Source organism: Lepidochelys olivacea, assembly GCF_965140295.1.
Source record: "Lepidochelys olivacea isolate rLepOli2 genome assembly, chromosome: 3".
NCBI classification, from domain to species: Eukaryota; Metazoa; Chordata; order Testudines; family Cheloniidae; genus Lepidochelys; species Lepidochelys olivacea.
This window is the reverse complement of record NC_140413.1, coordinates 82609232-82627018: the sequence shown is the minus strand read 5'-3', so window position 1 is coordinate 82627018 and position 17787 is coordinate 82609232. Positions and strand designations below refer to the sequence as shown.

Here is a 17787-nt window from a genome sequence, read left to right as displayed (position 1 = left end):
AGCTATCAAAGCAGAGGAGGATAGTGTAGGAATAGATCAAGGGACATGGAATTGGAGATGGGTCTCTGGCTGATGGTTGAATGTGTGTATGTAGGGCTGGGCTCCTGGAGGAGCAGGATCACAAGTGGCTGCATAGATATCGGAAGCCTAAGGCCACCATTGTCTGACATATGGTAAAAGTATAGTAATTTAAATGTTAAGAGTTTTTTGATATATGAAGTTTCTGGTTTGTTAATCCAGCAGTGCTCCTTTCCTAAAGTTATGTGAATTTAGTCTGCACTGGAGTTATTCATATCATTCTGGGTTTTCTAATCTTTAAATTAGTTTTTATTTACCTAGAGATAATCATTTCAATCCCTAAAAACTAAGTTGTACCAGTCTTTTTTTATTTAACAAAAATGTTTTCACCCTCTCTTGCAGCTACACTCGGACCTCCAGCCATTTATTAAAGGAAAATCTAGTGACTCTGTGGCTTTTAGTTTAAATTCTGCTCCTGTAGTCCTGCATCAGGAGTTTCTTGGAAGGGAAGCCTGGATTAAGCAGATTAGAGAGGTAAATTATAAATTAAGTTTAAAGTGAATTTGTAGTGTTACAATAATTTTTAGATTGGTCATTCATCTCCCTCTTCTCCCAGCTTCTGGAAAACTCTAGGCTCAGTGTTATGGGGCCATCTATGAAGAAACACAGAAGCAAAGAGTACTCAAAGACAGAGGATATAGAGGTTAACCCCATTCCCTAGCTATTCAGTGTCTCTTTGACTGCTGAAACATGGAGATTAGCTTTTAGCTCCAAATTCCTCTTTCCCTCTAGTAATTCCCTAATAAGATTAATAGATAAGAACAAGATGATTGTGTAATGCAAACTTGTGTGTTTGTCCAATGTCTAGCACTGTGGGGTTCTGGTCCATAACTAGGGCTCCTAGGCTAAATAAATAATAATGACACAAGGAGGAGGACAAGAACAAGTAAGACCCACCCAAAAAAAGGCAAGACTTAGCACCATCTAGTGAGCCTACATCAATTGCATGGGTTCCCCATGTCTAAACAGTCTTGGAAAGCACCCTCCCAGGGTTCCTACCCTAGTTGTGCAAGCTGCCCACCTTGTCAGGAAGATTTTTGGTGGTAATGAGGTAATGTGGAACAAAGATTTATTAGTATTAGTTTTGGATGCCCTGCTGGTGAATTTCAGCATGTGAGTTCTGGTGGTACAGATATCCCCTTTCCCATAACATTGTAGCTGTACCTGACAAGAAGAACTCTACCTCCGTACGTTGTCTGTCTTCAACATGTTGGCCATTTTGGTGCCTGTAGATAGAGAGATGACCAGAATCAAATTAAAATGGCTAAACTAATTAGCCTTCAAAGATAATTTAGAAAATGAAAGAGAGATGCCACTGTAAACTAAAGAGCCAGAAATTCACATTCGAGGTGGGAGCTCTTTTGCTGCCTTTTCTGCTGTTCAAATTGAAAGTAAAATGCGGGAGGAGAGGCCAGGAGTGGGGCTTATGAGTAGTTCTACATTTATGACTGATAGGCTCAGAACTATCTTCATGTGCTGTGGGCGAAGAGGCGGAGTCGCAGTAGTGAGCCTTGTTAGATACATTCTCATAGGCGAATATAACCTTACTCTCATACAGGAAAAATACATTCTTTCTGACCAAACTGAGGCCTTCTAATTTTAAAGTTAGAGAATGGTAATTCAGCATATGACTAAAAGTCTTAGAATTCTGCAGCCTTGACACAAGACTCCTGTATGTGTTGAATGAAAATAGATTTGGATGAATATGTTTCAAAAGTTTTCATAAACTGCGCTGTGATAATACCATTACCCTCTCACTGCAATTTCCGATCTGCAGAATCCAGAATAGGTTGCAGGATTCCAGTTCTGTCTGTCCACTAATTAATTCTTTTTAAACTAAAAAGGGACATTATGCACGCACTGAAGCAATTCTAACTGAAAGAAAATAGGGTGGTAAAAGGTTTTTGTTTTTTGTTTTTTTCCCCCATGGAAAGCAAGTAGTGTTTCAATTAGCTATCATTACATCAAAATACAAAATGGGAAATCTACCATGCATCCTCTTAGATAATATGTTAGAATGTATTTGTTCATCAATGCAACTTAAGTTGATGATAGTTTTGCAGCTTCCACAAAAAACATCTCATTATGAGTAAAGGTTAGCGGTGCAAATCCAAATACTTCGTTATACATGTTCAATTAATAGAATCATAGAAATGTGGAGCTGGAAGAGACCTTGAGAGTTCATCCAGCTCCCACCAAGTAAACCTAGACCATCCCTGAAAGGTCAGTCCTGTTCTTAAAAACCTCCAGTGATGGGGATTCCACAACCTCTCTTGAAAGCCTATTCCAGAGTTTAACTACCTTCCTAGTTTGAAAGTTGTTCCTAATATCTAACCTAAATCTCCCTTGCTACCAGGGCCGCCCAGAGGGGGGGCAAGTGGAGCAATTTGCCCCCGGGCCCCGCAGAATACTATAGTATTGCAACTTTTTTTTATGGAAGGGGCCCCCGAAATTGCTTTGCTCCAGGCCCCCTGAATCCTCTGGACGGCACTGCTTGCTACAGATTTAAGTCCTTTACTACATGTCCTCTTTCAGTGAACATGGAAAACAATTGACTACTATCCCTCTTTATAAAAGCCCTTAACATATTTGAAGATTATCAGGTCCTCCCTCAGTCTTCTTTTCTCAAGACTAAACCTGCACTGTTTTTTTAACCTTTCCTCAATTCAAGCATCCTCTGCTGCCTCACACTACTGTGTGAAGGTATTAATGGCAGAACCACCCCTGAATCCCCTCAGTTGCCACCCATGACGGTTGCTGGAGCTGCTGCTGTTACTTTTGCAAGTCCTTTGTTTCGTCTTGTACATAGTACCCATTGGTTAGTTTTGAGAGTTTTAGCATATTTTAGAATTAGAATAATAGTTGATAATTGTGCTGGTGCCAATTCCGGAATCATGCCTTGGTCTCTAGGCTACAAGTCCTGTTGCTCTTGCAGCAAATCAATGCCTGCCAAGAACTCTCACTCCATCTGTCTTAAGCGCTGTGGGAAGCTCAGGTCAGTGACAAATGTCACACATCTGTAAGAGGTTTAAGCCCTGCTCTAAGAAGGACAGAGCAGCCAGAATTAAGGATTTACTCTTGGAGTCAGTGCGCCATCCATCATTAGAGCCTTCAGAGTGGGTTAGCAGTGCTTCTCCTGATTTGGCTGTACTGAGGGAAGAGATTGCTGTTGCCAGTACCAAAGAAAAGGCACCATAAATCTTTTAAGGACTCAGCACAAGATACTTCAAAATCTTTGGAGCAGATGTCTAGCTCATGCAAGGACATGTAAGTGTGCTCAAATAAGAGGCACTTTCCAGTGCAGGCCTCAAGTCATGGAAGATCATTGTCTCCAGAGCTAAAGTCAGGCCTATTGAGACTGATTCCTACAGTTTCTGCCTCAATGTTTGCTCAGATATCCGTACTGCAGGATCAGGAGTCTTTCCCAGTGCCGTCCACATCTGAAGCTTATGCAGTCACTAGAGAGTTGTTGAACCTGTCAGTACCCATTTCCCTGGCCATTCAGAATTTTTACCTGGCACCCATGCCAAAGGTATCGATGTCTACTCTTCTTGCTCCAGCTCTACACATTGTACGGTACTGTCAGACCCGATAGTTAACGTACCTCTTGGATTGGTACTGACCAGGGGAACCACACATGATCTTGCCAGTGCCTCCATCCTCAGGCTATGAACCTATCTTCCCAATACCAATGGGGTCAGCTCCTCCCAGTCAGAAGAAGCGGACTCCTTATTGGACTCTGAGGTCAGTTCTTACATGTCACAACCTGTGCACATTCATCAGCTCCCATGGAGTGCCTACTCACTATGGTACCCGCCTCAGTTGCAGCATGGCCCATATGACAAGGATGCATGGCCCAGACATAGTTGGGGTCCAGTGCCCTATCAGTGGCCTTTCTGGAACCCTTGGAGTCTACCTCCTCAATCAAGGGCATCCCAACACCATTCACATCCTGCTTTTTCAGCTGTGCGTTGTGAGCACCTACACCAGAGTCAACCCACCCTTGGTGTTGGACCTGGTACCATGCATATGGATGTTCACTCTCAGGAGCTGCTGCTAGAGGAATTGGAGGAGGCTCAGTCTCACCAGCCCTTGGCCTCTTCATCTTCATCCCCTGATGAGGCAATGGTAGCAGAATCTGTTTCTCCACCTGCTTATGATTACCAAGACCATCAGGAGTTGTTGAAGAGGATGTTTGTGCTTCTGGATATCCAACCAGAAAAGGTCCAGGAAAAGTTGTGCAGGCTTGTAGGTATTTTAGCCTCAGTGGAACCTTCTAGGGTAATGCTCCCGATTTAATGGGGAGCCTGTCAGGGTGCCATTACAGACCCAATCTTCCCTGCCCCCCTACCACTAAAAGAGCAGAGAGGAAATACTATGTCCCCTGGCAGGGCTTTGAACATTTCTGTAATCATCCCCCTCTTGGTAGCTCCTTGGTAATCTCTTCAGCTAATGAAAGAGAGGAGAAACAGGGTCACCAAGCATCCACACCAAAAAGCAAGGAAGCAAAGAAATTTAACATTTGGAAGGAAGCTTTATTCAACAGGAAGGTTACTGCTTTGAATTGCAAACGAGGAGCCTCTGCTGGGTTGTTACAATTTTCCCCTGAGGAATAACATTTCAAAATTTAAGGACAGGTTTCCAAACGAGCTGAAACAGGAATTTTCAGTGATGGTGAATGAGGGAAAATTAGTTATCAGAATGGCTTTGCAAGCTGATTCTGCCGCTCGAGGCATGGCCTCCGCCATCACTATGCTACGTGTGTTCATGGCTGCAGTCATCTGGTCTCCACCAACAGACTGAACACACCATCCAACACTTCCCTTTTGAGAGTCCTTCATTCTTTTCCAGAAAGACTGAGGGGAGGCTGCATAGTCTCAAAGATTCAAAAGTATCCCTTAAGTCTCTGGGAATATATATGCCACAACAAAGAGAAAGCCCTTTTGCCCACAGTACTTCCAACAGTATTGAAGTTTCATGACTAATATCCAGGACCTGTCCAGGAAGAAGGGCAGAGGTTACAGAAGACATCTGCCACCTTCCTCTTCCTCCACAGCTGCCAGTTCATCCAAGCAAACCGAATCCTTCAAATAAACAGTCTGATATATTGGTCAAGGACAGAATACTAGTGCCATCTTTTCCCATCCCCGTAATTGCCAATTACCTATTCCACTTCCTAAGTGCTTGGTCCTATATCACCAAGGATCATTGGGTCTTACGCATGGTGGAATTAGGATACATCCTTCAGTTTATTCCTATCCCCCAACCCACTTTCCCTGTCCCTCTTCAGGGACCTCTAGCATGAGGTCATTCTACTACAGGAGGCCCAGTCTCTCCTTCTCTTGGGCACCATAAAGAAAGTCCCTCTGTTACTCAGGGGAAAGGGGTTTTGTTCTTTCTACATCCTAACCCCAAAGTAAAAGGGGTTTTAGACCTATTTTAGAGCTAAGAGAGCTCAACGAGGTCCTAAAGAAAATAAAATGAGAAATAAATTGTCTGACAAGCAGAGGATGCTAAAGAAAATAAAGTGAGAAACAAAGAGGTGTGTCCCAGGTAAGAAGGATTTTTGTATATAGAAAATGTGTATGTTAGGCAAAATACGGGTCTCTGCATGACCCAGTGAAAAAATACACTGGAGCCCAACACTTTGAATCTTGCATCTGTATTGTTTTTTATGAGTTGGAACAGTTTAAAAATATACAAGAGGGACCCTGTCTGGACTAGTCCACACAAGAGATCCACTTCCTGGACACTATGGTGCTAATAAGCAATGGTCACATAAACACCACCCTATACCGGAAACCTACTTACCGCTATGCCTACCTACATGCCTCCAGCTTTCATCCAGACCACACCACACGATCCATTGTCTACAGCCAAGCTCTACGATACAACCGCATTTGCTCCAACCTCTCAGACAGAGACAAACACCTACAAGATCTCTATCAAACATTCTTACAACTACAGTACCCATCTGGTGAAGTGAAGAAACAGATTGACAGAGTCTGAAGAGTACCCAGAAGTCACCTACTTCAGGACAGGCCCAACAAAGAAAATAACAGAACGCCACTAGCCATCACCTTCAGCCCCCAACTAAAACCTCTCCAGCACATCATCAAGGATCTACAAACTATCCTGAAGGAGGACCCATCACTCTCACAGATCTTGGGAGACAGGCCAGTCCTTGCTTACAGACAGTCCCCCAACCTGAAGCAAATACTCACCTGCAACCACACAACAAAAACACTGTCCCAGGAAGCTATCCTTGCAACAAAGCCTGTTGCCGACTGTGTCCACATATTTATTCAGGGTACACATCATTGGGCCTAATCACATCAGCCACACTATCAGAGGCTCGTTCACCTGCACGTCAACCAATGTGATATATGCCATCATGTGCCAGCAATGCCCCTCTGCCATGTACATTGGCCAAACTGGACAGTCTCTATGTAAAAGAATAAATGGACACAAATCAGACATCAAGAATTATAACATTCAAATACCAGTCGGAGAACACTTCAGTTTCTCTGGTCACTCGATTACAGACCTAAAAGTAGCAATTCTTCAACAAAAAAACTTCAAAAACCGACTTCAACGAGAGACTGCTGAATTGGAATTAATTTGCTACAGGACACCATTAACTTAGGCTTGAATAAAGACTGGGAGTGGATGGGTCATTACACAAAGTAAAACTATTTCCCCATGTTTATTTTCCTCCACTACTGTTCCTCAGACGTTCTTGTCAACTGCTGGAAATGGCCCACCTTGATTATCACTACAAAAGTTTTTTTCCCCTCCGCTCTCCTGCTGGTAAAGCTCACCTTACCTGATCACTCTCATTACAGTGTGTATGGTAACACCCATTGTTTCATGTTCTCTGTGTATATAAAATCTCCCCACTGTATTTTCCACTGCATGCATCCGATGAAGTGAGCTGTAGCTCATGAAAGCTTATGCTCAAATAAATTTGTTAGTCTCTAAGGTGTCACAAGTACTTCTTTTCTTTTTTCTCTGGAACATGTTAGAAAATATTCTTTTATATTTTGATACCTGATTACTTTTAAGTACAGCACAGAAAATGAGCAACGGGATGACACTGTGTATATGCATGGTTCCAAGCCAAAACACAGCTGTGAGGTCTAATTTTAGGTCTACCAGCTTTGACATTGTCTTTGACATTATCTCTTTAAAATGACCGAGTCTAGACTTTTTCCCTCTGTGTACATGCAAGCTGGATGGGGTTAGTTATTTTAAAAAACAAACAAACAAAAAAAAACCTATTATTGATTTTGTTTATAACTCTGATCCCTTTATTGTTGGGCAGAAGTACACTGTATAGTCTGGATCTCTGGTTTTTTCAATCCATACGAGCAGCAAGCTTTTGGAGGAAGTTGTAACTTGTGTCTAAAATGTTTTTAATTGAAGAATCAACTGTAGTCTAATCTAGATAGAACTTTTGAACGTTGTAGATATCCAAAGATGTGCCTGTGTCCATTGAAATCTCTTTCCATGTTGTAATGAGGCATTCAGCTAGTAAATATTCATTTGTTTTTTTAAAATTCAGAATCTTAAGGAAATTAGTTAATTTTAAAATATTAATTGTAATGTATAGCTTGCTACATATTTCATTCTTGCTTCTTACAGAGAAGCAGAAGGTCTAGAAAAATAACAATAGTCTGTAACAGATGACATTTTATGTTTAATCTTTCTTTTTATGTTTAAGGCACAAAATAAAGGGAATCTAATGGACTTTACTAAGGTGAGTAAATTACATTAAGGCTACATCTTATTTTAAATTTAATGCTTTCATTTTTAAGTTTTATATTCCAGATAAGCTTTTTTCATTCTAGTCAAAGATTTATCTGAGACATTTTAACTTTCTATAACAAAGAGTAGCCAATTAGGATGGTCCCATCACATAGGAACTGTCATGCCAGGTTAGATCATTGATCAGTCTACTCCTGTGTCCTGACAATGATAGTGCCAGATGGTTATGCCTATGATGTTCCAGATGGACTACTTGATATAGGGAACCAATTGTATTAAACTAAACACTAAGTATCAAAATTGGCCATTTTACTACTATTGTTACTTTCATTATCCCTCTTGCCTCCTCAGACTTTAAACATTTTAAATATTTTCTCTTCTAAAGAGTTTGTTGCTTTTGTGTTCTCTGTATTTCATTAAGCTAATCATTCTCAGGCTGCCTCCTAATCATCACGTCCAGATTAACCAATGTGCACTCAGTGCACCTGCACAGGGTCCCATCTCCGGGGTGGACCCAACCACTGGATTTGGGTGGGTCATCCTGAGACCCAATATGCCAAGTTTTCATGACAGAGAGGTGGAGGGGCCAAATTTGAGTAAGTGGCATTGCAACCTGGAGGGCGGGGTCACAGCACAATTCAGAGCTGGGCTGGGCTGTCCCTCTTTCATGATATGGGAGCAGATGGGCCAAATTTCAGTGAGTGGTGTTGTGGCCTGGCAACATCACTCACTCAAATTTGACCCACACCATGAAAGTACCGGGCGGGCTATGGGAGTGAATGGAGCTAGGAATGGGAGGAGCCACCTGGAATGGGAGGGAAGTGCTGGGGGGGGGGGGCAATGAGTTTTCAGGATGGTCCGGGGGGTGCGGGGCTGGTGGTAAGTTGTTGTTGTTGGTGGGCTATGCGGATAGTGTTGGGGGACTGCAGAGTGAGGTGTTGAGGGTGAGTGGGAGGTGTTCGAGGTGGTGGACTAAATTATGATGGGGCCTTTTGCGGGGGCTGTGGATAGTGGAGCTGAGGTGAACAAGTTGTATGTCAGGGCTACTGGGATGTGGGGGGGGCTGTCAGGGTAAGTGGGGGGGTGGTGGAGGGTTGTTGCATAGGCACTGACTCAGTGGGTGCTGAAAAAAAATGGTGGGTGCTTAGCACCCCCCAGCAGCGCCTTCTGCCCCCTCCCCCAGCACCTCCCGCCTGTCGCGATCAGCTGTTCTGTGGTGTGCAGAGGGTGCTGGGGGGAGAGGGGAGGAGCAAGGGCTGGGTGTACTCAGGGGAGGGGGCAGAACAGGACAGGAAGAGGCGGAGCCAGGGTGGGGTCTTGGATGAAGAGGTAGAGTGGGAGCAGCGCCTAGGGTGGAGCCAGGGGGAGCAGCCCCCAGCACATTAGAAACTCAGCGCCTCGGGTTGTTGCGGTATATGTGGAGTAGTAGGAACATTCAGGTGTCTGGGTGTGAGGTGGGAAATATTTGAAGCAGGAGCACTTTGCTGAGCAGCCCATGTTTATGCCATGCAAGGCTGGCAGCGGGCTGGAGCAGAGCTAGAGCAGGGTTGTAGCACCACTCAATTTTGGCCTGACTGCCCCTCTGTCATGACGGTGGAGCAGCCAAGCCAAATTTGAGTGAATTGTGGGGAGGAGCAATTTCTATAGTGCACAGGGTCCAAAATTCTTTAATCCAGCACTGCTGACCATGACATCTTTACAGTGATGTTATGCACTCTTACCTTTCTGCCTCCCACCTCATCCCCATGTCGTACATAAAAGGGAGTCTTCCCTCTCCTGGTAGCTGCTTCCTACACACCTCCGCATTACAGCTTTTTTGTGAACTGAACACGGAAACCAGAAACCTTCCCTTTCATTGCATGAGCTAAAATTGAGGTCCACAGGGTATCTCTAGTAATAGGGAAATCTTCACATTAATATGCATGCTGACAGTCTTTCACTCAAGTTTCTAGTTGTAAATAAAGCCAGTCACCCTATTTTTTTCCCCCTATTTGTGGTCCTTGTTTAGAATTTCTAAAATCTATTTTCATGGATTTAATTTTTTGTTTTCTTCTGTTGTATTTCATCTCTGTGTACTGGAGGCACCACATAAAGGAATGTAAGGATAGTTGAATTTCCATCCCTATTCAGTCTTTGACTACTCTGTGGATGCTCCAATATAGTTGTTAGCTGCAATGTGGAAACCATCAGCTAGGAAGTGGACTGACACCACTTTCACATCTATTACCGAAGAGATCTCGGATAATAACTTTTGGTCACAGTGTCCTAGAGATGAAAGGCTCTATATCTCATCCTGCCAGTATAGTATGTATCTAAAGGAAAATTAATATGTAGACTAGTGTTCCGTGCGAAAAACTCTATAAATGTGTGTCTATTCTAACAAGTTATAGATTATTTCTGTAGTTGAGTTTACTGTTACTTCAGATAATCATCCTTTTTATAGGACTACAGTAGATATTTTTCCCACAGCAGACAAAACCTCGTTTCATGTGATGTGACTTTCTCAAATCCTGTTAATTTTTTAGAAGAACCAAAATGAATTTTTCTTCAACTGTCCATCTCTGAGAAACTTCTGTGATGACTACTTATTCTTATAAAAACTCTGTGGCTTTTTTCTTGACTTGTTGCACTTCTATTCTATTGTCACAACAGTATTTTTGTAGCTGTAAAATAAGAGGATTAACATAAAATTTGCTGTGCTGGATCATATGGCTTTGTCTATGTATTCCCACATTGTTCTCAGCAGTTCCAAATATCTGTTCCTTCAGAGGATGGTGAAAAATCCATAATACACCTAGCCAACTTGTAATGTTCATTTGAGTGGGAAAGGGAATTCCTTTACCCTTCACGTGCTTGGGTTTAACCTGGTGGCATGAGATTTGATTAGCCTTGTGTTAATGTGGCTTGCTTAGCTGCAGATGTCATCAATTTGATTGTGACAATGAAATTACCCTATAATTTTGGAAAATCTAGCTGAAGTATTTGACTTAATGGGTACATCTACAGTGCAATAAAAAACCCACAGCACTGAGTCTCAGAGCCCAGGTCAATTGACTCAGGCTCACAGGTCTCAGGCTGCAGGGCTAAAAATTGTAGTGTAGACATTTGGGCTCAGGCTGGAGACCTGGCTCTGAGACACTCCATACTTGCAGGGTTTCAGAACCCAGGCTCTAGCCCAAGCCTGAATGTCTACACTGCACCTTTTATCCCTGCACGCCTGAACTCCATGAGCCTGAGTCAATTGACTCGGGCCAGGCATATCCATGTCACATTGAACTTTTATTGCTGTGTAGATGTACCCAATTACTCTAATTTTACCTGAATGAGAGTGAATTTCAAAGTTCACTATTTACAGTACCACGTAATAGTTCCGTATTTCCTTGGTATTATTTACAGTGCCAAGAAATATTTCCTTATTGCCCATCAGTTCAATAACCTGTCTTTTGTTTTCATACTATTTGACATGATAAAAAGAAGGACTAGGCATTTTTTGCCGCATCATTCAAGCTTCTTCTACCTCAGTCAAGATCCCTCTCATCTTTCTTCTTTCAAAGTTCAGATAATCCTAGCTTCTGAAATCTCATCATACTGAAAGTTCTGCCATACCTTTAATTATGTTTGTTTCTCTTCTCCATAGTTCTTCTATTAAGGTTAGGATTGCTAACCCTGGCCACAGTACATCAAAAAAGCATACCATTTTAATTTCTATACAATTATTTTCCATTTTAGTACATTGAAATAGCCTATTTGTTTTTTAACTAAATTAATAAAATCCATTCTGCTTTAATTTATACACACATATTATGGATATATGTAATTGTGTTTGCTTAGTTGATCTTCTCAAGTGTATTTTACATATTCATACAATTTTCAATTAAAAATAATGAATGAAGGTAAGAATGAGATCCATCCATCCCCCTGCCTGCTTTGAGGCATAGAGTTTATTTTTGCATGGCATAAAACAGCCTCCAGTACCTTTTTATTCTTGAGTCTCTGTCTGCACTTTGATTTACACATTTGATGCACAGTGTTTTAAAGTTGTAGCCCTAAGTCTGTACTGACCAAAGAAGAATGTCCATGTGATGCATCAGAGACACTAGTAAATGTAGTTGGGGCTCTGACATGAAGAGGAAATACTTTTCATTAATTTAATTGGGTCTTAGTTTTCCATTCCAATGGCTTCATTTCATTCTGCAGAATTTTTAGTCTGTTTTTTCCAATATATCAATCTTACTATCACAAGGACTTTGATATTCCAAAAAGCCTTTTCTCACTAAGCTGTTAATCAGTCTCTGAATGCCCTGTTCTTTTTTTTTTTAACTACACCATCACTACCACATCCAGACAAATTATTGATCCACCATCATATTGTATGAAAGTCTCTTCCTGAGATGAAAAAGTAGTTCTACCTCTGTTTTAGTATTAAGTGCCTCAAGTCGCACAAAAAAGTAGTAAGACTGAGGCGGGTGCCACTTGTGTCACTGCTGGAGACAGCAGATCAGTGAATCTGGGGAAAATCCTTTAGTCTCACCCTCATTTCTCTCTCTTTATTATGACAAAACATCTCATTTACCAGAATCACCTTTATCTGCTTTACCTTTTTCTTAACATGCACAGTAAGTAATACAGTTCTACCAAAACAAAGCTTCCCTGTTTAATTATTTATTTATTATTTGTATTACAGTATCTCCTAGAGGCAATGTACAAATACCTTTTAAGAGAGAGTTCCTGCCCCGAATAATTTAGTCTAAATAGACTAGACAGACAAAGTAGGGCAACCAGAGCACAGACAGTGGAAGTTACTTGTCTGATGTCATACAACAGTTTAGTGGCCAAGCAAGGAGTAGAACTCTAGACCCCTATCTCGGAGTTCTCTGGCCTATCTACTGGACCAGAGTGCATCCATTTACCTTATGAATTTTTCCACCAATTATGATGGTATTACAGAAAGGAATGGGCATTTTCCTTGATGCCATTTCTTGAAAGGATGGAATTAAGCAGAGTAGGGCTTTTTTTAAATTTTGACATGTGATCTTATTCATTTGCTCTGCTGCAGATTGCTTTCTTTCAAACTGGCATGGGAAATATGGCATGTCACACAGTGTTGATATATTCTGTGAATTTATTGCTTTGTGTATGAAGCAATGTACTTATAGGATGTTAACATGGGAAACAGATTTTGTACCTGTACTGGAAATAGGTCACCTGAGAAATGATGTACCCAGCAGCTCTTGCACTGCATGAGACTAATATACTGGCTTAAGATGTGAGGGGGAAAGAGCCAAAGAAAAGGTGGAGAAAGGTGACATTTAAGGAAATAAGGGTTCTTGAAGATACCCAACTGTCATGCAAATAATAAATAATAACAATAATATAATGAGCTTAGTCCTGTCAGTAGTAACCCCCCTCCCCAAAATTCAGAATTGATCACCATCGTCGGTGCATTAATGTACCACAGCACTGTCACGGAACAGTTTCACAATCTCATGCTGCACGTAACAATAGTCCTATAGTGTTCCACTTTATTAAGTACCAAAGAATCATCATAGTTCAGTCCATGGGACTACAGTACATCCTATTTACTGATTTGCTCCCAAAAAAGCAGTGAAGTGGAAAGGATGGAGGATTCTAATTCATATCAGTAGCTTATGACCTATAGTATTTTTTCATTAAACTTTGTCTCAGCAGGATCGGTGTAGCCACTGCTACTAATTCCTTTGGTGATTCTGTAATCAAATAATGTGTAAATCCAAAAAAGAACTCCTTTTGAATGCAGATATTTTAAATATCTAATATTTAAATGCTAGACATTTTAAATCAGCAGGTCCAGTTAACTTGTATCCAAGAGTTTTAAAAGAGCTGGCTGAGGAACTCACTGGACCATTAATGTTGTTTTTCAATAAGTCTTGGAACATCAAAGAAGTTCTAGAAGACTGGAAGAAAACTAATGTGCCAATATTTAAAAAAAAACATCAATGGGATGACCCAAGCAATTATAGGCCTGTCAGTCTGATATTGATCCCAGGCAAGATAATGAAGTGGCTGATATGGGACTCAATAAATAATCAAAAGGAGGATGATATAATTAATGCAATCAACATGGGTTTATGGAAAGTAGATCCTGTCAAACTAATATATTATCTGTTTTTGGTGAAATTACAAGTTTGATCAATAAAGGTAATAGTGTTATGTGATATACTTAGACTTCTGTAAGGCATTTGACTTTGCACTGCATGACATTTTAATTAAAAAACTAGAATGATATGAAATTATCAGAGAGTTACACTGTGAGCTCATGTTCAGATGATTATCTATCACAACCCCCAAATCTTTTTCAGAGTCATTGATATTCAGGCCTATAATTCCCAGGATAGAATCCCTCATTGTGTAGGTCTGGCACATGTTCTTTGTTCCTATATGTATACATTCACATTTAGCCATAGTAAAAGGCATATTGTTTGTGTGCACCCAGTCTACCAAGTCATCCATATCACTCTGAATCAGTGACCTGTCCTCTTCATTATTTAGCACTCTCCCAGTTTTCATGTCATCTGCAAACTTTATCAGTACTGATTTTATATTTTCTTCCAGGTCATTAATAAATATGTTAAATGGCATAGGGCCAATAACTTATCCCTACAGGACGAGAGTGGAAATATACCCACTCAGTGATGGTTCCCCATTTACAATTATATTTTGAGATCTAACAGGTAGCCAATTTTTAATCAATTTAGTGTGTGCCATGTTAATCAAAATATGGTATGGTACCAAATCAAAGTCTCACAAGATTTTAAGTATATTCTGTTAACACTATTACCTCTATCCATCAAACTTGTAAGCTCATCAAAAACCAGTTTCAAGTTGGTTTGACAGGCTCTATTTTCCATAAATCTATGTTGATTTGCATTAATCACATTGCCCTTCTTTAATTCTTTGAGTCCTGTATCAGCCATTCCATTATCTTGCCCAGTGTCGATGTCAGACTGACATGCCTATAATGACTTGGGTCATCCCATTTACCCTTCTGAAAAATTGGCATATTAATAGTCATCCAGTGTTCTGGAAGTTTCCCAGTGCTCCTAGACTTTTATTAAAAATCAATATTAATGGTCCAGTGAGCTCCTCAGCCAGCTCTTCTAAAACTCTTGAATGTAAGTTATCTGGACCTTCAGCTATAAAAATGGCTAATTCTAGTGGTTTCTGTTTAACATTCTCCTGAGATACTAGATGAATGAAAAGAGTATTAACACTGTATAATGAGACTATATCATCTGTGTTTTCCTTAAATATTGGACAGAAATATTTACTGAAAACTTCTATGTTTTCTTCATTAGTATTCATAATTCTACCATTTCCACATAGTAAGGGACCAATACCGTTGTTAGGATTCTTTTTGCTCCTAATATATTTTAAAGACTCCTCCTTATTCTCATTAGCCCTGCTTTCTTTTCATAGAATATCAGGGTTGGAAGGGACCTCAGGAGATCATCTAGTCCAACCCCTGCTCAGAAAGCAGGACCAATCCCCAATTTTTGCCCCAGATCCCTAAATGGCCCACTCAAGGATTGAACTCACAAGCTTGAGTTTAGCAGGCCAATGCTCAAACCACAGAGCTATCCCTCTGGCCATAGATTTCTCCTTGCACCCCTGTGCTTCTCTTAGCAATTTTCTAGAATTCCTAACTTCTGAATATGTATTCAGTACTATCAGCTTCACCTTTCTTCCATTTGTTGTGTGTATGTATATGTGTATTTTGTATATATAGGTATGTATATATATATTTTATTTTTTATATCTGCCTTCACTTCCCCTCTGAACCAGTTCAGTTTTCTAACCAGTACGGCCTTCTTTTTTGATTGTGGCTTTTTGTGCATCTAGTAAGTTGTTCTTAAAAGATTGCCAATTATCATTCACATTTTTCTGTTTAAATTCTTTCTCCAGGCTGATTTGATTTGAGAATTGTTTTTGAAATTGGCTCTAGTAAAGCACCAAGTATACATATTACTGGTCTGGACTTTATTCTGTTTGCACATTATAAATGCAATAAAGTCATGATCACTTGTATGTAAAATACCATTAATTTTTAGTTCTGTGATCAGTTCCTCTTAATCTGTTAGGACAAGGTCTAATAGTGAACTCCCGGTTGTTGGCTGCGATGATTCTTGAGTTAGGAAATTGTCATGTATAATGTTTAGAAATTCCAAGGATGTTTTAGTACTGACAGCATGAGACCTCCAGCATATGTCATTCACATTGAAATCCCCCATGATCACACAGCTTTTTTTTCCCTACTCATTATAGATTGGTGCGTCCGCAGGTTCGGCCGATTGCAGCTTCCACTGGCCACAGTTCGCTGTTCCAGGCCAATGGGGGCTGTGGGAAGCGGTGGCCAGCACATCCCTCAGCCCGTGCCACGGTTCACTGTTCCAGACCAATGTGGCGGGCTGTGGGAAGCAGCGCGGGCTGAGGGATGTGCTGGTCGCCGCTTCCCACAGCTCCCATTGGCGTGGAATGGCGAACCGCGACCAGTGGGAGCTGCGATCGGCCAAACCTGCAGACGCAGCAGGTAAACAAACCAGCCTGGCCCGCCAGGGGCCTTACTCTGGCGGGCCATGGGCCAAAGGTTGCCAATCCCTGCCTTACAGTGATAGTGATAGACTCAAGGAACTCAATCTATTTAGCTTAACAAAGAGAAAGTTAAGGGATGGTAGTCAGGGCACAGGTCTTGGCTTTTAGAGTGTATGTCTACACAGCAGAGAAACCTCCGATCGGTCCAGGCCAGCGAACTTGGGCTGCAGGACTGTTTCATTGCTATACAGATTTCTGGACTTGGGCCGGAGCCCAAACTCTGGGATGCTCCCACCTCAGGCTCCAGCCCAAGCCCAGAAGTCTACACAGCAATAAAACAGCTCTGCAGCCTGAGCCCTGAGAGCCTGAGCTGGCTGGCATGGGCCAGCCATGGGTGTCTAGTTGCTGTGTAGAGATATCCTTAGGAGTCAGTAAGTTCCAACCTGTCACCCAGTGACCTGTTAACAATCACCAGAACTAAAAGCTCAATATTGATCGAGGACTCCAGTTCTGGGACCTGACTGGTGGAACTCCAGGGGTCCCGATTTCTTCCCTGTTTCTATTTAAACCAAGCAGAGGAACAGGAAGTTTGGATTGGATGTTTTTGTAAAAGCTATGCTCTAGGAATTAGTTTGGGGGAGATTCTATGGCTGTGTTACACAGGAGGTCAAACTAGATGTTCAGAATGGTCCCTTCAGGCTTTGAGATCTATTAAATTAAGCTGGCAATATTGCAAGAGGATGCTAAAGCCATTCAAAACAAGAGGTTTCCTACTTTATTAGGATTACAGTCATATTTTAAGTTGTTGAACTTTGTGTTATATGCAGGACACTATAATTATTTGACTTTTTTAGGTTTTTTTAAAAATACCTATTCCTATACCAGCCCTTGACTGGATCATAATGAAAGGTAGAAAACGATCTAATCTATCTAGGCCAGCCTCTAGTAAGTGTTTGCCAGAGACTTTGATAGGATAGAATCCACCCTAATGTTGTCTTCATTAAGACACAAACAAGTCTCTGACTGTTAGTATAAATGTTGAGTTAATGATATGGAATAATAAGACCACCACTAACAGCAACTTGTGGCACTGTGTTAAAAGTACAATAAAATGAAGTCACATAGATTTTTAAAGAGACATACTTTACTTCCTAGTGTCTGATTTAAAATCACTCCAGTGTTAAAACTACTGAGCAAAGCCTATCAGGCTAGCCTATCAGAGGGAGGGCACAAAGAAGAGTTGTTGGTGTGTTGTTTTCTGAAACCTCTAAGGAACATACACACTTTGTCAATGCAGATGGATAAATGATTTCCTGTACATGTTAATAAAATATACTGATGAAACAATGTTATAGCTGGAGTGATTGCTAAAGC

At 41.1% G+C, this 17787-nt stretch overlaps 1 protein-coding gene across 2 annotated transcripts in view; it reads left to right on the top strand.

The window, feature by feature from the left end:
* Positions 1-17787, top strand: part of PDSS2 (decaprenyl diphosphate synthase subunit 2) — a 188354-nt gene that overhangs the window by 163066 nt on the left and 7501 nt on the right. For both annotated transcript variants that reach the window (XM_084623905.1, XM_084623906.1), the window contains exons 6-7: positions 421-552; positions 7802-7837. In XM_084623905.1, the coding sequence (XP_084480031.1) occupies positions 421-552; positions 7802-7837 (168 nt within the window). The remainder of the gene's footprint in view (positions 1-420; positions 553-7801; positions 7838-17787) is intronic.